The sequence below is a fragment of the Mycetomoellerius zeteki genome, unplaced genomic scaffold (genome assembly GCF_001594055.1).
Source record: "Mycetomoellerius zeteki isolate Tzet28-1 unplaced genomic scaffold, Tzet1.0 scaffold46, whole genome shotgun sequence".
Classification (NCBI taxonomy): domain Eukaryota; kingdom Metazoa; phylum Arthropoda; class Insecta; order Hymenoptera; family Formicidae; genus Mycetomoellerius; species Mycetomoellerius zeteki.
Window position 1 is genome coordinate 64,162 of NW_017257457.1, and position 24,760 is coordinate 88,921.

At 31.2% G+C, this 24,760-nt stretch overlaps 7 protein-coding genes across 8 annotated transcripts; 3 read left to right on the forward strand and 4 right to left on the reverse strand.

The window, feature by feature from the left end:
- Positions 1–856: 856 nt before the first annotated feature.
- APC4 (anaphase-promoting complex subunit 4) lies at positions 857–5,009 on the forward strand. The gene is made up of 9 exons (XM_018454895.1): positions 857–1,225; positions 1,388–1,767; positions 1,846–2,043; positions 2,195–2,476; positions 2,556–2,779; positions 2,860–2,911; positions 2,998–3,376; positions 3,470–3,932; positions 4,941–5,009. The coding sequence occupies exons 1-8, from the start codon at positions 1,120–1,122 to the stop codon at positions 3,913–3,915; spliced, it is 2,067 nt and encodes a 688-aa protein (XP_018310397.1). The 5' UTR covers positions 857–1,119; the 3' UTR covers positions 3,916–3,932; positions 4,941–5,009.
- LOC108727009 (uncharacterized) lies at positions 4,190–5,697 on the reverse strand. The gene is made up of 5 exons (XM_018454896.1): positions 5,388–5,697; positions 4,885–5,139; positions 4,651–4,785; positions 4,444–4,549; positions 4,190–4,350 (listed from the first exon to the last, which is right to left on the reverse strand). The coding sequence occupies exons 2-5, from the start codon at positions 5,131–5,133 to the stop codon at positions 4,190–4,192; spliced, it is 651 nt and encodes a 216-aa protein (XP_018310398.1). The 5' UTR covers positions 5,134–5,139; positions 5,388–5,697.
- A 342-nt stretch (positions 5,698–6,039) lies between these two features.
- LOC108726977 (transmembrane protein 60) lies at positions 6,040–6,746 on the reverse strand. The gene is made up of 2 exons (XM_018454841.1): positions 6,476–6,746; positions 6,040–6,245 (listed from the first exon to the last, which is right to left on the reverse strand). The coding sequence occupies exons 1-2, from the start codon at positions 6,683–6,685 to the stop codon at positions 6,069–6,071; spliced, it is 387 nt and encodes a 128-aa protein (XP_018310343.1). The 5' UTR covers positions 6,686–6,746; the 3' UTR covers positions 6,040–6,068.
- Positions 6,747–9,084: 2,338 nt separating this feature from the next.
- Positions 9,085–13,539, forward strand: LOC108726970 (NADH-cytochrome b5 reductase 3). Of its 2 annotated transcripts, none has more exons than XM_018454831.1 (4): positions 9,085–9,276; positions 11,806–12,138; positions 12,205–12,393; positions 12,535–13,538. In XM_018454831.1, the coding sequence occupies exons 1-4, from the start codon at positions 9,253–9,255 to the stop codon at positions 12,916–12,918; spliced, it is 930 nt and encodes a 309-aa protein (XP_018310333.1). In that variant the 5' UTR covers positions 9,085–9,252; the 3' UTR covers positions 12,919–13,538. The 2 variants fall into 2 exon arrangements, with proteins under 2 accessions (XP_018310333.1, XP_018310334.1); XM_018454832.1 differs by lacking the exon at positions 9,085–9,276 and adding an exon at positions 10,958–11,356 and having other exon boundaries at positions 12,535–13,539.
- A 69-nt stretch (positions 13,540–13,608) lies between these two features.
- CCT2 (chaperonin containing TCP1 subunit 2) lies at positions 13,609–16,835 on the reverse strand. The gene is made up of 7 exons (XM_018454830.1): positions 16,714–16,835; positions 16,149–16,458; positions 15,160–15,596; positions 15,005–15,082; positions 14,701–14,925; positions 14,186–14,567; positions 13,609–14,052 (listed from the first exon to the last, which is right to left on the reverse strand). The coding sequence occupies exons 1-7, from the start codon at positions 16,714–16,716 to the stop codon at positions 13,880–13,882; spliced, it is 1,608 nt and encodes a 535-aa protein (XP_018310332.1). The 5' UTR covers positions 16,717–16,835; the 3' UTR covers positions 13,609–13,879.
- A 472-nt stretch (positions 16,836–17,307) lies between these two features.
- Positions 17,308–19,113, reverse strand: LOC108726976 (trafficking protein particle complex subunit 2-like protein). Its single transcript, XM_018454840.1, has 7 exons — positions 18,931–19,113; positions 18,646–18,769; positions 18,155–18,198; positions 17,831–18,012; positions 17,651–17,738; positions 17,484–17,563; positions 17,308–17,390 (listed from the first exon to the last, which is right to left on the reverse strand). Exons 1-7 carry the CDS (start codon positions 18,967–18,969, stop codon positions 17,348–17,350), a joined length of 600 nt encoding a protein of 199 aa, XP_018310342.1. The 5' UTR covers positions 18,970–19,113; the 3' UTR covers positions 17,308–17,347.
- A 1,017-nt stretch (positions 19,114–20,130) lies between these two features.
- Positions 20,131–23,852, forward strand: 26-29-p (C1 family peptidase 26-29-p). The gene is made up of 12 exons (XM_018454829.1): positions 20,131–20,351; positions 21,007–21,059; positions 21,156–21,323; positions 21,437–21,609; positions 21,716–21,820; positions 21,894–22,053; positions 22,177–22,369; positions 22,443–22,660; positions 22,805–22,905; positions 23,077–23,208; positions 23,309–23,498; positions 23,573–23,852. Exons 2-12 carry the CDS (start codon positions 21,020–21,022, stop codon positions 23,755–23,757), a joined length of 1,665 nt encoding a protein of 554 aa, XP_018310331.1. The 5' UTR covers positions 20,131–20,351; positions 21,007–21,019; the 3' UTR covers positions 23,758–23,852.
- Positions 23,853–24,760: the final 908 nt, after the last annotated feature.

Sequence of the window (24,760 nt, forward strand, 5' to 3'; positions counted from 1 at the left end):
GGCGATTTGTACTTGTATACGAAACTAGGAAACTCTGATGCATTTATATTCTTTCTTTAATTCTTTGCACACATGCGACAACGAAATTTTACGATATCTCGGCACATTTCGCGCAGCCTGTGCTGCAATACTTTATAATGCGAAAATATAACGTGGAGAAATAAGACGAGCAATGAAACCGCAGTACAGACCCTAAATTTCAAAAAAGTACGACTTCCAGTTCCGTACCTCTGCTATTTTTACGCGCGCAAAGTATCGGCCCAAAGCAGCATGGTGGCGTTATCTCTCGTTAGAACTCGATACTGCCTATCAAGAGATATAAATCGACTAACGGTCGAAAACGGTAAAAACAAAGAGAGAGAGAGAGATAAAATCATCATTTGTTATTATTCAATATCAGTAATATTTATATAAAAAAACATAGAGTAAAAAGGAGACCAAACTCGAGGCTGAAACATGCATGGGCTCAAAACTTTACTCGAAAATGTTTTTTTTTTTTTTTGGAATTTTAGGAACATTTGATGAATATTTCAAGAATATTTATTGTTTGCCGGATACATATTCCGAGAATGTTCTATATATATTCCATATAGATATTCCGCAAAATTTTAATTTTTCCAAAAATATCGGGTCAGGTCGTCCGTGAATCAGTTTTTAAATAAAATTTTACTTTGGAAAACATTTAACGTGTTTTCATCTTGGGGCCCAAGATTATTGGCATATTCCGTTAGAACTATATATATATATATATATATATATATATAAAAATATAGACCACAGATATAAGAGCTCACTGAGCGCTCAGTGAGCGGTCGTGGTACTGAATACACCCTATGCGTCCATATTGAAACGGAACGCATCCATGTGATATAATGTTTGTACACAAACGGTTTTTCTCTAATTGTAAGTTATGCGAACGTTGGAAAACGTGAGCAAGTCGTAGTAAATATAAATTTCGTCTAGCCGGATTCGCCGTCATTTCATTGACGAGCGCCATGCTAAATCAGAAGAAGAAGAGACAAGTTTCGTACACGTGTAATTGAAGTAACCTGCTTTGATTAGACATTTGCCTGGTGAGGATTTTATGTCATCTATTGTATTTAAAAGAAAGTCCGAGATATGGCTGGGGCCATGAGACAGTTGGAGGAGCGTCAGCTCCCTGCAGAGGTGACGACGATGCTGTGGTCACCGAAGATGGATCTTTTAGCAATTAGCAACATCAAAGGTTAGATTTAAAAGTTAACATTGTAAAGGTATTGTTTAAAGTTAATATTTATTTTTCTCCTTTTTATAATTATTCGTGAATAAAACAGAATTAATTACTTGATTTAATTTTAACTTAGATATTTAACGAATATTGGGAAAATTTTTAAAAATATTCTTATAGGTGAAGTCGTCCTTCATAGACTCACATGGCAAAGAGTATGGTTGTTGAGTCCTCAAGATGAATCTGATATCACTGTCCATTTGGCATGGAGACCAGATGGAAAGCTGCTTGCGGTGTGCTATGAGATTTCCAAGCTATTGTGTCTTGTTGATGTTGAAACTAAAAATATCATTCACAAAACTAAATTGTCTACAAATGAATTGATTGTTTGTGTTAAGTGGTTGCCGCTGTCTAATTCTGAACATGAAGGTTCATTAACAAGTGATAAAACTAATAAACCTACAGGCGAATATCTGCCACCTCTGCCTAGTTTAATCAGAAGTTATAGCGCAGAACCTGAGCGGAAAGAATTTCTGTCTCATATTTTGGATATGCTCTTTGTAAATATCGTAAAGCACAATCCTAATAGACAAAGCATTTGTAACTTTATGATTAATAGCTATATGGATTTTTTATAGATTGGTCAAAAAGATGGCACAGCATTAATGTATATTTTTGGCATGTTTTATTGCGGCACTATAACTGTAGGCCTTGGACCAATCTTGCAAATCACAGGTGGATCTAATAATCCGATATGGATCACATGGAAGGATAATAATTGTGTTAAGACAACTAGAATATCTTGTTCATTATTTAAAAAAACAGCGTTTCTCAAGGTATCTTGAGAATGATATATATATATATATATATGCTGTGAGTAATTCATAGTAAAGATTAAAACAAAAGGCATTATTTTCTTAAGTATTGTGTATAACAATTTAAAATTTAAAAAAAAAAATTAAGTCAATTTATATATTTTATTCTCAGGTTGCGCAAACTCAAGCTAATGTAGAATGTTTGAAAGATTATCTCTCGCGAACCTTAATGGCTACTTGCGAAGCTTGGGAGACAATACTCTTGGAAATGGATGAAAAACTCGCACGATATGCAGAAGCAAATCCACCTGGTAGTATGTCTGCAGACTTTTTAGAACTACTAATGATTGGAATACCTACGAAAAATTTAGAAACTTTTCTACTTAGAGATCTCACAGAGAAAGGATTAAAAAAATTTGGACATAGTATTGAAATGTGTTACAGTAATATACAAGTATGTTGAGAAATATTTTTTTTTTAGTTTAATTATGTGTATCATACAAGTTTAGAATGTAAAGAGATTATTTTCACAGAAACTAGTCTCGAAAAATTTAACTAGTGTTGGTATGGCCTTGGTTTATCAATTAGCTGAATTGAGAGGTATGGTGAGAGTAGGTGGCACATATGAAGCATTAGGACTACGTGATGAAACACTTGTAACTAATGCCATTAATGAATCTGAAGCTTTCTTGGCAAAATCGTATGAAATCGAGCAAGTTATAGACCAGAGTATGCGCAATTATAAAGCATTTTTCCGGTATATGAGTCAAAAATTGAATGATTAATTAACTTATGTATATTTAATAATTCATTTTTAATTTCTTATTATATTTATAGATGGTTGTATGTAGCCATTCTTCAACTAACGGATGAAAGAGCACCATCAGAAGTAAGTCGTGTAAGTCAGCAGAAAAAGCAAACGGTAGAGTAAATTTAGAAAAATTGGGTCAATATTTGCGTCATGAAAATCTGCAGACTCCCCTGACTTCGGAAGGAAGCGAATGGGCTGCTTTGCTCGATACAAATGATTGCTTGCACAATTATGCACATATAGTAAAGCAGAATTTTAATTTATCTTTACTACAGTCTCATGTAAAATTAGTCGCCGCTGTAGAAAATGTTTTTGCTGAAGCCTATCAAAGCTTAGTTGATCACTTTGTGATGATCTCCGTCTCTTTGCCATCATTTACATTTTTCATGTGTTCGCAAACTGTAACAAGCGATGGAAATTTTTTGTTAGCTATGAGCGAGACTGACAGCAAATTGTTAAGACTTTTTAACATAAAATATTCGTCTATAGATCCTATATCTCTTAGTTCAAAGATGGTTACGTTAGATGTGACGCAAAAGCAAGGTTAGTAGCTGAATTGTATTACATACAATTATAATATAATTAATTTGTTTCTCCATTACGTTATAAGAATAATTAACTTTTCTGCACATCTAGGAGAATGTTCAAAAGAAAACATCGATACTGTGATAGTAGATCTGCAATTTTACTCGCAAGATTATCTTAGTTTGCTTATATTAAATAAACAAACTCATGCATCGTTTCTCATACAAATGCCATTACATAGTACGCTTGAATATCAAGATAATGAGGCAATAATATCGATAACCGACATCATCGGTGCAACGTGGCCGAAACCGTTTCAAGGAATATCTGCGAGACGACTAGCAGTCAGTGGCTCTCGGAAAGTAGCTGCTATTTTGAATGAAAATAATAGAAAGATTCGTTTACTCGAAACTGAAGCGGAACCTGAAGATGAGGAAGATGAAGAGGAGGAAGAAGGACGTTTTGTGGAAGGTATAATGGATACCACACCTAGTGCACATTTTCCTGTAGAAACAAAAACTGACGTACAACAATTCTACAAGGAAGAAAACAACTGAAGTAAAATATATTTAAGGTATGAATATATATAATTTATATATGCAAAAAGATTATGTAAGATTCTAAATAATAACTTTTCGTGTAATTGAAAAATTTTGATTTATTTCAGTTATTTCTCAAAATCGATTTTAAACTTATTTATTTTAAATAATAATTATATTTTGAATAAATTATAAGATATATATTTCTAAAATACATGTATTGCAAAATATACACTTAAGAATAAAACACTAAAATAATATAATTTCATGATATACACAATACAATTAAAACTTATGGCATTGCTTGCTCCTTCTGCATTTGATTAAATACTTTAGGAAAATCAATATCAAGAACAGCGTTATCTATTCCAACGTTCTCGACGCGTGATGAAACACCAGGTGCATTATCTGGTGTATAGCGTGCTGGAGAATTTTCTCTCGACTCCTCGAGATCTGTAAAAATAATTATATATAAAAGATAATCATATTTTCACACAGTATGAAAATGCATTTTCTTTCTATTCGTTAATTTTTATAAAAAATTACCAAAGAATCTTTGACTTCTTTTTTTCTTAACAGTAATAATTAGAAGAACAACAGCTACAGCAACCACTAGTACCATAACAGCAGTCATTCCCCGTAACAGATTTGTCTATTCAAATATACATTTTAATAAAATACAAGCTTGTGATTATTTTTATGTAATGTACATATATGTATGTATGTATATATATGTTATGTGTATTAAAATACCTCAAAATCATTTTCCCAAAGTTGCTCCCAGTCGTTTGTAACTATTAATTCAACAGAATGAACTTTTAATTGAGAATCGTCAAATAAACCTTTTGAAAAACATTTATAAAATCCAGATTCTGCTGTTGATACACCCTAATTATAAATATAATTTTGATAATACATCTTATTAAATATTAACTGTTATTTAAAAGAGAAAAATTTTAGAGTATATGATACATTTTAAAAACATACTCTAATTTGAAGTATGCCAGTCAGTACTTCATAATTATATTTCTTTTCATTTAAAGGATTCCCTGGACCAATAACATTGTTAGTTCCAAATTGCCAGAACATGAAACGATGATGTTCATCAATACTTAAGCATGGGAGTTCAGCCAAGTGTCCAGCTATCACTTCTTTCACTGTTACAATCTGTACGTCATTTGCAGTTTCGGATTTTTGTAATATAAATGCTGAATAAAAAAGTATAAAAAGCCACATTGTCACCTAAAAATCGATATCAAATATACTTGTATAGATTATTTTACAGTTAGAGAGAAAGAGAGGAAAACAATTTCTTCTATATATAAAATTATATGTGTATATGTAAAAAAGTGAAAATATATCCAAGAAAATATAAAACTTATATAGAAATACGTTCAATTATTATATTCTGCCACAATCAATATTAGCAAACTGTTAGATATTACTAGTCTATCTTCTTCTTTCATGATTATATTCTAATTACATCTCACCTTTTTTTCACAATTACTGCAAAACCAGTTTGTTATTCACAGATGGTTGTCACAATAATTATACACGATCAGACTTAAGTGAATGTTGTGTAATCATAAAAACAATTCTCTCTTCCTCTCTCTTGCAAACAGTTGGTAACTTGCTTCTATTTTTTCTATGCAATTAAATTCACCGACAATAGCATTTATATAAATTATTAATTATAAATTGGAAACACTCATTTACTGATGAGAAGATTGCTACAGGCACTGTCATGGAGTTACTTATTTTTAACTCTGTCCTATTCGGCCTTGTGCAATACTAAGTATTTATAGTAGACTAGATCTATACTTCAAAATTGCTATATGTTCTCAGATCCTGTGCTATAAATCAATTTAATCTTACCAAAGAAAACCTTGCCTTATGTTTGAATAAATGAATGAATGAATGAATAAAACAGATATACAGATATAAAAAATATTTCTATATTTTATATACATTTAAATTGAGGCATACAAAATAAACTTATATAATATTTTATTATTCAATACAATAATGTTAGAATATAAATTGAATAATTTATAAAAATAGTTTATCAAATAATTGATTATGTACAACAAGTAACACTTACAAAATAATTTTTTATTAATATGATATATACACATACTTAAATAACTTTAAATAAACAAGTTCATTCATTATTAATATGTAGTTTGTAGCATTAAATGGTAAATAACATCTATGGCTAATATTGGAAAAAGTACCCAGAATGGTGCCAGTACTGCTTTGGCTGGTAGAGACCAGTGAGGGGCCTCTAATTTCAAACAAATCAAAATCTGTGCACACAGTTTCAAGATCACAGCTATCATGTACCGCGTCTGAAACAATTTTATTATACTGTACATTAAAATTTGGTTTTACTTAATTAACTGAAGATTTATATTGTTAGAAATATTTCTTAATTATTACGTTTCTTTCTTTACATAAAATATTACTTTTATAAAATAAATGTACGCGAAAAAAAAAATTGGAATAAAATATTTTCAATCGCAAGAGGATAAAAGAAAATTTTATCTTATTTTGTCTTATCAAATTATAAAACACTTACTTCTCGCTTCAAACTAAAGTTACGTACATTCTTGCAGTACGAAATCATATTAAATGCAATATAAATAAGGAGAATGTTGTCGTAAAGCCACATTGGAATGAAAATTATGAACCAATTCCATTGTATTCTTTGATCAAGCCTCAAAACAAGTAAGATCAAGAATATGAGCAAATTGAACCAAGTGAACAAAGCGCGATGTAAAACCGCCATGAATTTTTAATTAACTATATACACAGCTTCTCATAAAGCTTATGCATTTGTATTGATAACTTTTGACAATTCTAACCTTTAGCGACAAACATGCTACAGGCAAAAACAGAGAATGGACTGCGCAGTGCGCGAGCGCGATCCGTATCAAATATGATCGACAATAATGAGAGAGAGAGAGAAACCGTGAAGAAGACGACCAATCTTCCTCTCATTCTCTTTCCCATTATACCATTAAATGGAAAGAGATACAGATTGACGGTCCCTATCTCTTACTTTTATCGACCATTTTGACCACGGATCATGCAGTCCATTCTCTATTATGTCTTTGGGTGCACCCACAATAGAAGAAATAAAGGCGCGTTCACACCTTGACGGAAAAGCAGAAAAAGTCACCAATTAGGGTGAAATCACACAGTGTGGAAAAAGACTGCGGAATAGAGAATGCGTCATTGAAGCAACCAATCAACGCTATTCAGCGCTATTCAGAATAGCGCTGATTGGTTGCTTCAATGACGCATTCTCTATTCCGCAGTCTTTTTCCACACCGTGTGATTTCACCCTAAGAGGTTTGTCGCGTCGCATGCTCCAACATGTTCCAACGTACTCCTACCATAGCTCCTACTCACTCTATCAAGCGCATTGGAGTGAGTAAAAGCTATGGTAGGAGCATATTGGAACGTGTTGGAGCATATGTGACGCGACAAACCTTATGCTAGAGGTGGTAGTGAGGAAATGTCGTTGTAAGCTTCAGACAAAACTTTCGTAAGTCCGGATTTACAATAGATGTTTTAAGACTTAAGCCGTAAGAAATTGACCAATTACAGTCGAATCCGAGGGGAATAATCGACTGTGATTCGCCCATTTCTTATGGCTTAAGGCTTAAAACCCTATTGTAGATCTGGGGTAAAAGGAAAATTATCTTAGAATTAAGTCAGGAATATGTCTTTTCAGGAACACCTAGATTGTTCTGGATCATCCTGTACATGTGTGTGTGTGCGGTGTGTGTGTGTGTGCGTGTGCGTGTGTGTTTATATATATATATAATTCACATTGAATTATTATATTTAAACATCCAGCTTTGATCGTTATTATAGACCTCCCTATTTCTTAAGGCTTTATATATATATTCATTCCCTATAAGCGCATAATATTATTTAATATTTTAAGCATATTTTTAGAATATTAAATGTACATTTAATATTCTAAGAATATAGAGTTGCACTATTAATTTATACGTTGCATATGGCTGCGTTCAGCAGAACGTTTGTTTTACAACTGTTGGAAGTTTCCTTCGCGCTGATTGGATCATACTTTTAGATCTAGAAGAATGGTCCTATCTCAGCAGACAATCATAAAACGGTTGCAAAACTGCTGAACGCAGCCTATGACAACGATTTACAGTGACCTTTAATTGTATTTTTCATGTCAAGGTGATAATAATTATTATTTACAAATTAAAGTCAAATTTTCTCCTATTCTGAAAACATAATTTAAATTCATGTCTTTATTCTGAATTCTCTTTCCAATCTACAAAAGATGCAGTTATATATCTTTTCCTTACTCAATAGAATTTGGTTTATTTAATTATTAAATTATTTTTACTACTTCTATCTTTTAACAAGTAGAATAAATATACTGTATTGTAATTACATTTTTTTTTAATTTTCTCGCTCTATATATCGTCGTGAAAACACCCCTAAATGCACGATCTAAATTAATGCGCGAAAAGAATGCAATGCAACAAGAATGCAATGTCGAGAAATTCAGTTCATAGGGTGACAGATAATTTAGAAAAAAAAAAAGATAAGGATATTAAGTTTAGAACGTAGGAATTTTGATTACAAAATATCTGTTACATCCTTGAATTGTCCAAGAAAAGTAAAGTCAGTTATGTAATGTGCGTTACCGTTATTATCAACAGCCAACAATAGAATCACTCATACGAAGAATCGTTACTGTGAGATTATTAAATAACAGTCGCGTATCTTACAAGCATAATACGTTGCTACATGTTTCGTGGCCAGAGAGATTTTCAGAATAAAAGAAAAAAAAATTATAGAAGCAGGAAAGAAAAATGTAAGAACAATTAATATAAATAAAAGAATAAAAGAGGAATAAAAAAAAGGAGATTAAAATACAAGGAGAAAAAAGGAAGAGAGAAACGTAGCTAAGAATTTATTTACATCACACATTGATCATAATTTTTTATAGCGTATTATCATATTATTTTAAAATAACTAATACTTTTAATATTATCAAAACACGCCATAGAAAATAAAGTAATCGAAATCGGCATTGTTTAAATTGGCTTCGAAAAACGCTTTATCTCTCTTCGTGAAAAAATGAGAAAGGTGGGTAGAAGATATTGCAATTACATCACTGCCGACGATAACGATGTAATACATTTCTTGACGTAACTCGAGAGAACACAAGTCTCTCACTCCTTGTTCGTCTCTCATCACGAATAAATCTGATTAATTGAATAATATATATAACGTGCATCGAGCAACTCGCAGAAATTTCTTGTGTGCGCGCGCGCGTCTTTCAATGAAATTGGAGTAAAAAATATGAAAGCAATAATTGATTCTCAAGTACGTATAATAAAAGGTGCTTCTACATAATACGTATAATAAAAGGTGCTTCTACATAATTCGCAAACGCAGAATGAAGATTTGCGTTGGTTTTTTCATTATATGCAATTGGTTTTCGTCTATGGCTGCGTTCCGTTTCACGCATAATGTGTATCATTTATTCTTGTTTAACATTCGGTGAGAATAACAAAAGGTGCATCATGAACATCATGCGTGAAAGGGAACGCAATCTGTGTGTGTCTTGCGATAATCGTCTGCATCAGCATTTGCGAACTACGTTTTGCGATTTGCGAATTGTAGAGTATTGTAGAGGCCCTAATATAATATATATTTTATATCGATAGAGATAAATCATTACGTCGAAATACGCTTCGCGAGATGTTACGTGAGCATGTAATTTGTGTCTTAAAAATTAATGTATCACGATATAAGCATAATGGAAGAAAAAGTTATATATAACTCTCGCACGCAATTAAAACGCAGCAATACTTACCACGCGGCGCAGTTTTTACATAATCAAAAGATAAGAAAAGAATTGAATGTAGAATCGATTGTTAATCGTCTGATGTTTGATAATTCGTCTGACTTGACGATAATCACATGAATATATATATATATATATATATATTAACAAATTGTAATATATTTAAAATAAAATAAATGCAATTATTTTAATGTATAATTTAATGTTAAATTTCTTGGAGATCAAAAGAAAAAAGAAAAGAAGACAAAATGCAATTACAAGTGCTTGTTAACTTATCGGCAATTAGTTTATTAAAACAGCATTTATATAATATTTTATAAACGCGAATAGAATTATCAATTTTTTGTTACTTAATGCAAGGAAGGAAAAATCGGATTAGAGACGATGAATTTATAATATAATTAAAAATGTTGAAATGAATTCTGCCAATTTAGTTAATTAAAATTTAATTCAGTTGCTCTAAATAAACCATATCAATATCTATATATAACCGGCATAAATTAAGATAATTAGGTATTTCGAAAAAAGAAAAAAAAGATATAAAACATATAAGATAATAGAACATACAAGCGAAAAGCAGCGTTAAGTCTCCCTATAAGCGCAAAATGTTCCTAGAATGTTACATGAATATTATTAAAAAAAAAATTAAAATAACGTTATTATAATATTTCGAAAATATTATAAGTAACGAAAAGTTCTTATCAGTCTATGCTGCATCTTGTGCTAAAAAAACGTTTCAACATGATTTTAAGTACATATCCAGTTCTACAACTGAGAGCAAAAATCATTTTTAATTTTTAAACGTATACTTATACTGAACAGATGTAACAGTTTTACAAATTAAAGTAAATGCTGTTCTAATATTTTCTAATGTTTATACGATATTACAGTAACATTAAATAAATGTTACTTTTAATAATCATATAATAGGAGATAATCATTATTAGGAGTGGACATATAACCATCCATTAATATTTCAGGAATATTATTTAATATTATATAATTTTAGTAAAATATTATTAAAATGTTATATTTAATATTCTGAGAATATGCCTAAAATATTATTTAATATTAAATAATATTATGCGCTTATAGGGCTATAACGTTCGCATTCGTATTCCTCGCTGATTGTACGAAACTAGTGATAATGCATCGAGATATGTATACTTAATAGGTATTGATAAGTATGCAGTAAGACCCGGGACAGTCTCTCACATGTCGATCAGCCGATGACAAAAAGGCACGCGTTTTCAGCGTAATAATACATTGCTGCGGGTAATGCGGCTATAAATACGCGTGCCTAATGTTCCTATTCCGAAAACGCGAGAAGCCGAGTCTATTTTAACGGATCGGAGCGAGTTCCGGAATCGACGGCACTCGTCCCGTTGACCCTACAGACGGCACAGACGCCGGCGAATCATCGCCCAAGGCGAAAGTCGATCTGCAATCTCGATCACGCGAGCTCGCCTATTCGCGCCAAGCGTCTCTGAGCGTCTCCGTAGTCCGTAGTACAATTTCCTCCGCGCTGTTCTGCGCTATCCTTTAACCTCTCGGTCCGGTCCACGTGCAACTGCAATGTCGAATGTACGAACATTGGTAAGACTCGCTTCGACCGATCCGATCTTGCGTACCATCGTGCAATCACGATATTGTTACGCGATTATCGCCAGCGACAATTTGTACTTTGCACATAAGCGTGGTGTTTTTTTTTTAAACGATGATTTAGTCAGGAAACTTTAATTTTAGAGATATTTCTCCCTGAAGCATCTTATTAATTAATTATGTATGGATTGTTCTATAAAAAACTTTTGTGCAAATATTAATTTTTATATACGACATTATTTATTTGTATAATCACTTCTTGAAAGGCTTAATCTACAAAAATCTTAAAAATTTGACAAAATCTGTACCTACAGCACTTTTTAAATGTGAAAAATCAAATTCATGTTTGTATTTAAAAAAAAGAAGATAAAATTTCATCAAAATTAAAACTGTAAGAATGTTGTACGTGTTATGTATGTTAAAATAAAATTTTATATTTCTAGGTGTTGCCAATTTTGGCTGCGGTAGGAACGATAGTTGTTATAGGAGTAGCATTTAAAATATATAAAACCTGGAGTGAAAAGAAGAAAAAGTCTGCACCAGTACTACTGGTTGATCCAGTAGTTAAGTATAGTCTACCTCTAATTCAAAAAGACATAATAAGTCACGATACAAGGAAATTTAGATTTGAATTACCTACATCAAATCATGTCCTGGGTCTGCCAATTGGTCAACATGTACATTTAACAGCAAAAATTGGAGAAGAGGTTGTGATACGTTCGTATACGCCTGTATCAAGTGATGATAATCGAGGCTACGTTGATCTGGTTATCAAGGTATAAAGTGAGAATACAGGATTGGTGATAATGAAAGAAAATCTGTTTTGATACCGTGATTTATAGGTATACTTCAAAAATGTACATCCAAAATTCCCTGAAGGAGGGAAAATGTCTCAATACTTGGAAAATATGAACATAGGGGATACCATTGACTTTAGAGGTCCATCTGGTAGACTAATTTACAAAGGACAGGGAAAGGTCACTATAAAACTTCTTAGAAAGGAACCAGCTGTGGAATATAATGTTAAAAAGGCAAGTACATACATTTGCTGCTATATATACATATGTATATATAATATAGAATATAATTTTATTTTGTTAATATATATATATATATATTATCATTATTAAAAACAACTCTTCTGTTACATATGTTAATAAAAATTTGTACAGATGGTTATGCTCGCTGGTGGTACGGGTATCACGCCAATGCTGCAACTAATTCGTGCAATAATAAAAGATCCTACGGACGAAACTCAAACCTCTTTACTGTTCGCCAATCAAACAGAAAAAGATATCTTGTTACGAGACGAATTAGATGAAATCGCTAAGAAGTATCCGAATAAATTAAAACTTTGGTATACGTTAGATTCAAGTAGCGATGAATGGCCTTACAGTACAGGATATATAAGCACTGATATGATAGAAAAGCACATGTTTCCACCGTCACCCGACACTATCGTACTTATGTGTGGGCCACCTCCAATGATCAATTTCGCTTGTACTCCGAACCTTGATAAACTTGGCTACGATACTAAATTACGATTCGCGTATTAATCAATTGATTATTAAGATTGTAGACATTTTGCGTCATCTGGTGGAGATTTATATACTTTTTTTAGTACTTCAGTCAAGTTAAAGACCAATTTTTTGTTAACTGAATGTATAATCCGCTTTAATGAAGGATTTCAAATAACGTGGTTATGCTCCAGAATGGTCTCTGTGTTGGAATAATTCCATCAAAACTTATTCATAAAGACACCTCCAATAAAGGAGTATTGATGACTATTATATAAGAATATATAGTCATAAACTTAAATAATCAATGAAATGCATCAACTAGTTTAGTAAGCATACTAGCAATATGGTGTGACCATTTTCCATATAGTATAAGAATGTTAATTTATAAAACTTATTTACGAGACACGCCAGTCTTATTCTTTTTTGCTTTTTTTATTATTGGAACATAGGCTGTGATTGCCGAATAAGTAAAATTCGTAGAACTTTAAGAAAAATAGGGTCACAAATCAAATGCATGTGAAATGAATATTTACCTTATCACTAAAATATACTTCATTTTCAATCTTATATCTGTACGTTATTATAAAAATGACTTGGGTATAAAGCAAATGAATAAAGTATATTGCTAGTGTGAAATATTCATGTAAAGTATTGCATCTCAAAGCATTTATTAATATTGAATCTATTGTAATGTTATAAAAAATTTTGAACACACAGATGTGCTTCTTATTGTATAATACTTTATTTGTGAGAGATCGAGAAATGGAATATAATTCATTTATAAATGACAGAATGTTCAAAAAGTGGAATATATTCTCCTTACTATCATTAGTACATTAATATTATCAAATGCGTTATCGTCAATGAGATTAACACAATATTTAGTTAATTAAACACAATTAATTTAAGAGGCCACATATGTATGAAAAATTGCAGACAATTATGAAATCAAAGCGAGAATAAACATTTTTTTTTTTTTTTTTAATAAATGAATGAATTAACAACGTCCTCTGTCTTGCACGCGTTTTCTAGGAGCCGCGCGCAAAATATCGTCCACCCGCAGTATCATTTCTGCTGCTTCAGCCGCACTCACGAGAACTTGCCTCTTCACTACCCAAGATTCGGTGATTCCTAGCCGTTTCATACATCCGACTTTGCCCATTTCCATATCTGTACAAGATCGGAGAACAAATTTAATTTAATTTGATATTCTGTCTGAAACCATTTAGAGCACTCGTGCGCAATTTATTATATACTTAAAAATATTTTTAGCGATAAAAGAGCATAAGAATTAGAAACTTACCTAATCCCATGGTGTTGCCCCCGGAATTATGCGCGGCTCTTAACTCGCTAACCAATTGCGCCGAATCGTAGCCAGCATTGTCGGCGATAATGGTCGGCAGTTGCTGCAACGCTCGTGCGAAGGCTTCCATCGCGACAGCCTCTTTACCCGGCGTAGCCGCGGCCGCTCGCATAACAGCGCAAGCCATAATCATTTCGCTGCACCCACCACCGTAAACTATTCGCGACTCACGTACCGTAGCTGCTAAAACGCAGAGCGCGTCATGCAGCGATCTCTCGGCTTCGTCGATGATCTGCTGCGTTGCGCCACGAATAACGACAGTGCACGCTTCACCCAATGGAACTCCGGAGAATCTTAAGAGTGTATCTTCTCCTATCATGACCTGAAATAATATAACACGCAATTGATATATAATTAAAGTTATAACAAAACTAATAATCACACAGGTATTAGAATCGAGTGCTCCACAGTATGGAATATTATGTATGAATTACAAAAGTAAATTGTAAATTTACCTGTTCAATAAGATTGCATTTTCCCAATTTGACTAAATCGGGATTGTCAAAAGTACTAACAATCTCGCCACCAGTAACGAGCGAGAGTCTTTCGATACCATCAAAATCAGCATGCTCGATAGCCATAATTCCGGCATCAGCAAATAATTGTTCCGGATAATTGTATATCAATTGCCTATTGATAAAGACGTTGCAGCCGTGCTTCAAAATTTTGTCAATCTTATCCTGTGTAGATTCAGAAAAAATTATATAATTATTAGATATTTATAGATATGTGTGAAAAATTTCTAGAAATGTCCATTACCTTCATTTTTTCTTTTTCCGCAGCTTCTAATTCTGCTATCTTCGCCATTGAATCTACACGTACTCTAGAGCCAAATACCTATAAATAAATATAAATGTGACATATAGGTTTATTAAATAATTAAGAAAAATATACATAACAGAAGGAACATAAACCTTGATTTTATCCATGTCCATAGATGTATTAGCGATAAGTATACGCGCGTCAGAAATTTTTTGTGGTTGGTGAACACCCGGTTTTTTATCTAATAAGAATCCTTCATCTAAGAAGGAATCAGCAAGTGTTGCGCCACGTTTTTTTATAACTTGAATCGCGGACAAATTACCAGAACCTTTAAGACGCAACACTGCATCAACTGCAAGCTTGCTAAAGTGCTCCTTGTGCTGGGATAAGATCTTGGAACTCAATGTTGTACGAGCAATATTCAATAAATCCTCTCGAAATCGATCAGGATCTGCAGAATTGTCTGTGGCTGCATTTTTTAAAGCCTCAGTCGCTACGTTTGTAGCATTTCTCCAACCACTAATGATAGTTTGTGGATGAATCTTTTGATTCTCGATTAGCTTCTCGGCTTCTCGCAAAAGTTCAGCAGCTGTAAAAAAAAAAGAAAATTAAAGATATTTAAGACTGAATTAAAGATTATTAAAAATATTTAATGATATTTAAAATTAAATAATTTGAAAATTCAAATCAGTAATCATATTATATAATAAACAATTTATTATTGTTTGTACACGCTGCCTGAAAGATGCATGTTCCCATATATTGATTATTGTAAAGAATATTACTAAGGTCTCGGTGATCTAAAGGTTTAAGACGCTCGCACGGAATGCTAGAGATCCAGGTTCGACTACCGAATAAGGTAATATTTTTTGCAATAAATTTATTTGCAGATTTTTAATACATTAATTACTTCTTAAAATGATGCCAATTGAGCATCAAATTATTAAATTGCTAATCAATTTAATTTGTGATATTACTACGATAGTTCAGTTGCATTTCTAAGTCTAGAAAACTAATTTGGCACGAAATTTAAGAGACTACAAACGCGGTATATAAATTCATATGAAATTATTTAAAAGCATTCGAGATTCAGCTTTGACCAGTACATGCATTGCTTCTTACTTAATCACATCATATTTACCAAGAACAGTGACTGAAGTAGTACCATCACCCACTTCATCATCTTGGACACGAGACATGTCTACCAAAATCTTGGCAGCAGGATTATCAACGCCAATACTTTTGAGGATAGTAGCACCGTCATTAGTGACATGTACTTGTCCTGAGGATCTACCATGAGATACAAGTATCTTGTCCATGCCTTTAGGACCAAGAGTAGATTTAACCAAGTCTCCAATGGCTATAACTCCAACAAACGAGCTTAATCTAGCAATCTCTGCCTTCTCCTCTCCGGCCTCATTTCTGAGGATCCGCACTGGATTTAAGGAGACCTTACAATCAAATAAGATAATTTATTCAGTTGCTCGCGACAAAATTTTTCATTTTAAATAAAATCATAACTAATCATTTTAAAAGCCAATTGAAAATCTTTGTGTCTACAAAATGCATCAAAATCATTTATCGTGCAATTATTATTTATTCCTTCAACGACACGTGAGCCGTTTGTCATGTTTCCTGAAGACCGGGTTCTGGCGATCGGAAAAGCATTTACTACACAGGCGAGATTATTGAAGCGCGATAATTACCATGGTGAATCAATCGGTGCACGCAAATACTTTTCTTCAAAAAATCACAGAAATCCAAAAATCTTCGATGCACGATGACGGTCCAAATAGGAAACGTTTGCGATTCAGGGCGCTACCGCCATGCTGCGTGAACCGTTTCTATGAAACGATTTGTTTTTCCATCTGTCTGTGATTCGCTGCTTTTGGACGTCAGGAAGTACAAGAACGAATTATAAATCCGATTGAGAAGACACATGCGCGATTAAACCAATCAAAAAGAATTTTGAACATGTAGGATATTTTTTTAATGCGATACTCGTTTTAGCGAGTTATATTCTGAATTTAATTCCTTTTAAGGTTCGATTTATATGCAGTCAAGCGGATATGCCGCATAATTTTCTAGCAACAATAAAATATTAAATATATAATTACGTAAAAAAATGATATATAAAATATAAATAAAAAGGAACACGGAAAGTGTACAAATAGGAAAGATAAAAAAGGATAATTGAAAAAAGTTGGTTATACAACTTTACAAAAATATAAGTTATTATATATAATTTATTATCAGTTACATAAAGCATTTGTATGTGAATTTTACATTTTGCGACAATGTGTGAAATATTTCTTTAATTACTTTTAACATATTTATAAATTATATAACACTCATTATTTCCAGCACTGACGTATCAAATGACCTAAAAAATTCAATATAAATAATTATAATGTTTTTATATATTTTCTATAACATACAGATACATATATATATATATATATATAAATTCACATACTTGGACTTTATTTCGTCACCTGGAATGTAAAATGGATTGCAAACAGCATTGGAGTATGCAGCGTGTAATTTCTTAAAAATCTATCAACAGATTATCAAACATTTACAGATTATTTGCAAATCATAATTAATATTAAGTTTATGTATAAGGTATAAAAAGAATGTTACTATTTTTATTTCGTTATCCCTTAATGATACATTAGATGATTGCAATACTATGACAAATTTAATCTTTGTGTTTGTAGCATAACCATATCTGAAAACAGAAATATTAAAACATATTTAATGCATAATTTGTAGGTATGATATAGATAGAGCAATATGTTATACAAGAGTAATATTACATACATTTTGTATTCTTCAGTCGCAAATAACAAGCCTAAGTATAAATCGCGTATATCAACTGTCGTTTTATTTCCTACATTCAACTTTTCCTCTATAATATCAATTGATGTATGTACTTTGTAATGAAATTGCAATGCAGCAGCTTCATCCGTACATTGATGTATTTTGATAAATTTTGGAGAGTTCTACAAGATATTTATTATTACTTAGAATAATTCAATGTAAAGAAACTCGCTGAAATAAATGTGCTTCATTGTATTTATTGGAAAATTTGTGTTGATGATTACGTCATAACCTATCAAGCGGAAAATAGCTGTGTATACTTGCATCTTTGCCAATAACAGCTACGCAAGCAGCCATTTTAGATGATTCTATAAAAATACAAAAAGAATTCCGTTACAATACACTACACATTTTTTGCTAAATGTATTTTTATGCGAAAATAATTGCGAGTACACAACGTAAATGTTCCGCAACTAGCATTGATGCTAGGTTAGAACGACACCATCGTGTCGATCGTTCGAATAAAAACAAACACTCTTTAGATGAAACATTTTACTTACAGAGCATAAAATATAAATATTAACGTAGTACAAAGAATATGCACATTAGATATAAACTAATTCTAATTTATAACAATTACATATTAATTAATTTATACACAAAACAGCAATAATTTATATAGCATTTTTATCACACATCTGCAGTTGATGTGTCAGGTAAACTTTCCTTTTATTATTGATCATAGTATCTTCTCTTCAATGTTCTATACTTGCGCAACATGTATAAAGCTTCCAACTCTTTTTTTACAAAATTACCGTGATTTATCATTTTATCTATCTTTTCGGGGTCGGCTTCTGTTTTGTTTTTATCAAAGGCTCTCTTTAGCTTGGTTCTGAAATATTGATATCCCATTGGATAGTCTCGACCCATGAACAACAGCTGAAGAACAATGCAAAACGAAAATTTTAAAAAATATGCAATAAGTGAAAAAATGTACATTTTTTAAGTTTATTTACATCTTATTATTTACATCTTAAGAAATACCATATTCGCTAGAATGATACCGAATATGTTAATTTATATATGTAACACTTTATTACCGTTTTGTATAAATGAATAACTTTAGTACGTTGTGACATGACACATAATAAATCTTGATCTAATAAGCAACTAACTCGGAGGTCTCGTGGAATCTTACAAGTCAATTGACAAAATGATAATCATCATTATCATCTGTGATTGTTTCCATTGGAAACAGATAAAAATTCTTCGTTATAAGTTGTGCTTGATATACAGGGGTTTTTAAATGTATTTTTTGTATCTATATTTTTTATATTATTCATTTTTTCTCGTTTTCATTCTATTAGAGATTATGTAATTATATATTTATATTTATACATCTATATTTTATTTTAAGTGCAGAAAGTGTAACATAGTGCAACTATAAAGAACATTAAATGTTCTTTATATATATAGCTTTATATAGCCTTAGTCCTTATATAAGTTATGATAGACAAAATAATATTAAGGCCCGATTGCACCAACGTTACTTTAAGCAAGGCTTAAAGCTCTCTCTGTCTCTGTCACTCTTTCGCTTTAAAATGAGACAGAGAAAGTTTTAAGTCTTGCTTAAAGTCAAAGTAACGTTGGTGCAACCGGGGCTAAAGTCACTAAAATTATAATCATTATAATTTTAAAAATTGTTTCTCATAATATTAAAAGACACCCTGGTCACAGTATAAGTAAGAACAGTAGTTTCACTCTGTGTTGGCACTTTTGATCTGATGCAAACGACCGCCATGATGAAAATTGTACATGAGCACCTATAAGAGCGAAGAATCTTAGGGAATAGAGAAACTGATTGGTGCGCCATGTTGTTAATTACGCAGAACGGTGACCATCGTTTTTGGCTGAGTGGAACTACTGTTCTTACCTATATTGTGTCCTGGTTATGCTTGTGTATGTACCAAAAAATTTCAGGAGCATTCTGACTGTGTTTCAAATTTACTGCCAACACTGAAAATGCTACAGTGGCTGTGTTCCAAATTTACTGCTAGCATTAAAAATGCTACAGTTTATGTTACATGCACTATAGATTTTTAGTACTGGCAGTCAATTTTGGGACAGGACGGAATCCATAGTTCGGTCTTAAGGTACCTTTTCATGCTGACGCTCGACGCTCATTTTCAGCATCAAAATATATCTTGTGATCAAAATTGATGCTTGATATTGGCTGCGTTCAGCAGACAATTATAAAACGGTTGCAAAACTGTTGAGTCTGCTGAACGCAGCCAATGTGGTCGGCCAGTTGTGAACGACATGGGTTGAATCGGTCGCCAGTGCTACTCAACTTCACAAGTCACTAAACTAACAAAGGAAATTTTCCGTTATTGTTCTCTGATTCTTCTCGAAATTTTCAAACATAAATAGAGATAAAAAAGTTGATTCATCGTGTACTCCAGCATAATTAGTTATTATCTGTTCTATCGAGAGGCAGATCTTTCCGCATAGCAATATTGAGGTAAATTTTATATATTATTATACATTAAGAGATTAAATCTTCGTTTTTTCGTTCTAAATTAGTAAATTACCGTGATGTTTTCGCTAAGATGGATAAAATAAATGAATAAAAGTTAGTGCTTTCCACAAAACCAAGATAATATCGTCACGACATTGTCAACGATGTTTAAAGAAAATAAAACGAATGTTGCGAGTTTCATTTTTCCTGATATTTGAAAGTTATTAATTTCTTTTTAACAATGCAATAGTTATACTTTGATGTATTTCTACTTATTTCTATTATATGATGTAGTTTTATTTTAAAAACTGATAAATGCTTTTAATCTTATTTATTTGCATATGTATCCTAGTACATCAGTAGTTTTGCCAATATATGTACAATAATGTTTCTGCTCCCTCGATAAATATTTGATAATGATTATTTCATTGCTGCGACAACGATATGTCTTTTCCTTATTATATCTTCTTTATATAAATCATCATAATAAATATATACTTTGATTTTATTGCCCCACACACATACTACATATATATATATATAATATATATATACGATCTTATCTTAATCTGGTGTGATCTGGTTAGGTCAGCCATATCAGCTGTATCCGAATAACGATAAATGTTTATCATATTCATCCATATGTTATGTATTTCAGAGATACAGTGAAAATGTCTAACTTTAGGAATATTATATTTCTATTATTCTGTGGTAAGTTATATTCTATTTAAGTAGTGATATACATTAGTAATATACTTTTTTTTATTTATTATGTATGTTCTCTTATATATTTTTTTAATTTTGTAGGAACGTGTTGTGCAGTGGTACTTCATAAAAAAACCTTGACTGCTCCAACATTCAGTAAAACATATACAGTGAAAGGAACATTGTATATTCCATATGCAGAAATTCGAGAACCTTTCTATGCTTGGTATGATGGCAGCAGTGGATCCAGTAGGATTGATTATTATGGAGGTATTAAAAAATAATAAAAGTCTTCTCTAATTATTTATTATCTGTTTTTAATTTAGACCTGTTTGGTATAACACATATGAACAACATATATAATATCTATTTTTTTCTAATAGGAATGGTTAAAACCTTTCAATTGGCTCACAAAGGACAATATGGAGCAAGTATAAAAATAGCACCTGTTACAACAGAAACTGTTAGTAATGAAGAAACATGTCTTCAAATAAATGGTACTAATCAGTTTAAAGTACAACCACAATCTATTCTTCCAGATACACTTGAAATGGAGGTAAGTAAAATCTCAGAATTTACATTTCTGTAATTTTATAAAATATAAATATGTATATATACATGTAAAAAATGTATAAGTAGCTTTTACTGAAATTTATATATAGTGTATTGGAGAAGAGATGATCGATGGATTATTGTGTGAGAAATGGCGACTTGTACAAGAAATTGGGGACAAAACAAACAAGTATACTCTTTGGATACGTTATAAGGTAAGAATAAAATTATTTGTGTATACAATAAGGTAAATAAATCTGTTTTACTTGGAGGAAATAATCTTTATAGAAATCACCGTATCTACCAAAAATCAAGGAACCTATTCCTATGAGGTATGAAATGAAAGGATTTAATAGTCTTTTAGGTTCACATTATGATCATTATTACTTGGAGTATGATTGGTATTCCTCTGACAAACCTGACGATGATATCTTTAATATCAAAGAAGGTATTTATAATTCTTAGTATATATTTTTCCAGTTACTACTAACTGATATAAAGTTTTTCTAATTACATTATAGTAAAACAATTATTGTATTAAATTTATAATTATAAAGAAAATTATTTGTAGATGAAAAGTGCGTCAGCTTCCCAGGTCCAGGTGAAAATCATGTATATACCTTTAACCCAATGCGTGAATTCATACATAATTATGAGGATCATTTGCATAAAGCATTTGATAAATTTAAAAAAACTTATAATAAAAATTACAAAGATGACTTGGATCATATGTATCGCAAAGACTTATTTAGACAAAATATCAGGTACACTTATGCCACGATAGGTATTGTATTATTATTATTCCAAAAGTAATGGCTTCATGTAAATAATTTTCAGATTTATTCATTCTTTAAATCGTGCCAATTTGGGTTATCAGTTAGAGATAAATCATTTAGTGGATCGTAACGATTTCGAATTAAAGGCTTTACGAGGCAAGCAATACACCCCAGGTTATAATGGTGGAGCATCATTCCCGCATGATATTGAAGAGGAAATTACAGATGTTCCTGATAGTATAGATTGGAGGCTGTATGGCGCTGTAACACCAGTCAAAGGTTTGTAATTTTAATATTATATTTAATGTATATATTATTTATATATATATATATATATATAAAGCATACATTAAATGTAATATTAAATATATATTAAATATAATATTAAAGATTTACATTAATATATGTACCTTATTTAAATAGATCAGTCTGTTTGTGGCTCTTGTTGGAGTTTTGGTACTACTGGTGCGGTAGAAGGGGCATATTACATGAAGTATAATAAATTAGTACGTCTATCTCAACAGGTAAGCAGCGTGAAGTATCAAAATTTATGAATTTTTTTTCTATTCAATTACTAATTTTTTGATAAAATAATGCTAAGTGTGTGTTATTAATATTATAATATAATATATAATAATATATTATATATAGTGTTTATACCGCAGATCAATAATATTGTAGTATTAATATTGCAGGCTCTCATCGATTGTTCATGGGGATTTGGTAATAACGGATGCGATGGTGGAGAAGATTTTCGTTCATATCAGTGGATAATGAAACATGGTGGTTTACCTACTGAAGAGGATTATGGTGGCTATTTAGGACAGGTAAAATATATATTCGATTACATTTATTAAAACTGAAAATGGTATCTGATTATTAATATAATTGGTAACGTGCAAACCAAAGAAATCTTTTTCTTTTTAGGATGGATACTGTCATATAAACAACGTAACATTAACAGCCAAGATCACAGGTTTTGTTAACGTCACTCCACGTAGCGTAGAAGCTTTGAAAATCGCTATTGCTAAACATGGTCCTATCTCTGTTTCTATTGATGCTTCTCACAAGACATTCTCTTTTTATTCTCACGGAGTATATTATGACCCAGTTTGTGGTAAGATTTATAAACTTTTATTTATGATAATGAAAAAATTTAGGTTACTAAAATAATTATGTTTTCGTGTATAGGCAACACCGAAGATAAATTGGATCATGCTGTTTTGGCTGTTGGATATGGTACTATGAATGGAAAAGGTTATTGGCTGATAAAGAATTCTTGGTCTAATTACTGGGGTAATGACGGATATATTCTAATGGCGCAAAAGGATGACAATTGCGGAGTTCTCCTTACTCCCACATATGTTACTATGTAATTGTAGTTTTATTTCTAAGAATTGGTTGTATCATTTAAGCTCTCTGGTATTTTTAATTAATAAATATATATTCAAAATACAATTTTAAAAATTGAGAGACCAAAATATATTTAATTATTTAATTACATATTTCACAACGAACAAAGTGTAAATTGTTGAAGATTGTATTTAATGTAGGAAAATGTGATTATACTATATAATAATAAAAAAATAAAACATTTCGTAATTAAAAAAAGTGTTTATTAAACAATTTTTATTAATATCAATCAAGAGATGTGATTAGGAAATAAAATAAAAAAATATTCAAATTTGAAGTATGTTAACAAGTATGTTAATGAAACAGAAATAAGCAGAATTCTTTATGAAATTTAGGCATATATGTTTAAGTAAAACAGAATTTTAGAATATTAATTTATTTTCGGAATAGTTGATATTAAATTAGTACCACATATAATTTAACATAGACTTGATGCATTATTTTTTTACCAAAGGTTACTTTCACTTTCGCAATCTTTTTTTTAGACACGAACAGTCATTACATATTATATTTTCAATTATATTTTTATTAATAGTTTTAACGAATAATACGATATATTCAGAAAATTTTTATAAACTGTTTTTACACATAACGACGTCAACGTAATTAGTAATTATACTAATTCGTTCTTCCTTTTTTATTATATTAATGCATTTTTTGTTTGTCAAATAGCCTTGTACAATTCCAAAATATGGTTATAACTATATATTTTTACAAATATATAAATACTTTTTCTAATGCATTTATGTCCAGTAAGATTGTTATATGGTGTTTGTATATAATGTGTAATTGATATGGATACTTTCAAAATATACATAATGTTTATATTTGCGATAAACGCTAAAGGAATGTAAAAAAATACATGTGATATATGACAAACATAGGTATAAAGCAGGTATAATTAATGGAAATTAACGAATAGTAAACTAATTCTTTGCAATAAATTTGCACGTGGAAGTATCACGG

Excerpts from the sequence above, each read along its gene's own strand:
- APC4 (XM_018454895.1), top strand. The coding sequence starts at position 1,120 with ATGGCTGGGGCCATGAGACAGTTGGAGGAGCGTCAGCTCCCTGCAGAG. Across the intron at positions 2,912-2,997 it reads ATGAAAGAGCACCATCAGAA|ACTCCCCTGACTTCGGAAGG; the intron begins GTAAGTCGTGTA and ends GAAAATCTGCAG. Across the intron at positions 3,377-3,469 it reads AGATGTGACGCAAAAGCAAG|GAGAATGTTCAAAAGAAAAC; the intron begins GTTAGTAGCTGA and ends CTGCACATCTAG.
- LOC108727009 (XM_018454896.1), bottom strand. The coding sequence starts at position 5,133 with ATGTGGCTTTTTATACTTTTTTATTCAGCATTTATATTACAAAAATCC. Across the intron at positions 4,550-4,650 it reads TTTGGGAAAATGATTTTGAG|ACAAATCTGTTACGGGGAAT; the intron begins GTATTTTAATAC and ends ATATTTGAATAG. Across the intron at positions 4,351-4,443 it reads AAGAAGTCAAAGATTCTTTG|ATCTCGAGGAGTCGAGAGAA; the intron begins GTAATTTTTTAT and ends TTATTTTTACAG.
- LOC108726977 (XM_018454841.1), bottom strand. The coding sequence starts at position 6,685 with ATGGCGGTTTTACATCGCGCTTTGTTCACTTGGTTCAATTTGCTCATA. Across the intron at positions 6,246-6,475 it reads ACTTTAGTTTGAAGCGAGAA|ACGCGGTACATGATAGCTGT; the intron begins GTAAGTGTTTTA and ends AAATTGTTTCAG.
- LOC108726970 (XM_018454831.1), top strand. The coding sequence starts at position 9,253 with ATGAAAGCAATAATTGATTCTCAA. Across the intron at positions 9,277-11,805 it reads AAGCAATAATTGATTCTCAA|GTGTTGCCAATTTTGGCTGC; the intron begins GTACGTATAATA and ends TTATATTTCTAG. Across the intron at positions 12,139-12,204 it reads ACGTTGATCTGGTTATCAAG|GTATACTTCAAAAATGTACA; the intron begins GTATAAAGTGAG and ends CGTGATTTATAG.
- CCT2 (XM_018454830.1), bottom strand. Across the intron at positions 15,083-15,159 it reads TGGACATGGATAAAATCAAG|GTATTTGGCTCTAGAGTACG; the intron begins GTTTATGTTCCT and ends ATTTATTTATAG. Across the intron at positions 14,568-14,700 it reads AATGCAATCTTATTGAACAG|GTCATGATAGGAGAAGATAC; the intron begins GTAAATTTACAA and ends ATATTATTTCAG.
- LOC108726976 (XM_018454840.1), bottom strand. The coding sequence starts at position 18,969 with ATGTCACAACGTACTAAAGTTATTCATTTATACAAAACG. Across the intron at positions 18,199-18,645 it reads AGATAAAATGATAAATCACG|AATCATCTAAAATGGCTGCT; the intron begins GTAATTTTGTAA and ends GTATTTTTATAG. Across the intron at positions 17,739-17,830 it reads GCGACTGAAGAATACAAAAT|ATATGGTTATGCTACAAACA; the intron begins GTATGTAATATT and ends TTCTGTTTTCAG.
- 26-29-p (XM_018454829.1), top strand. The coding sequence starts at position 21,020 with ATGTCTAACTTTAGGAATATTATATTTCTATTATTCTGTG. Across the intron at positions 22,661-22,804 it reads CGCTGTAACACCAGTCAAAG|ATCAGTCTGTTTGTGGCTCT; the intron begins GTTTGTAATTTT and ends TTATTTAAATAG. Across the intron at positions 22,906-23,076 it reads TAGTACGTCTATCTCAACAG|GCTCTCATCGATTGTTCATG; the intron begins GTAAGCAGCGTG and ends TTAATATTGCAG.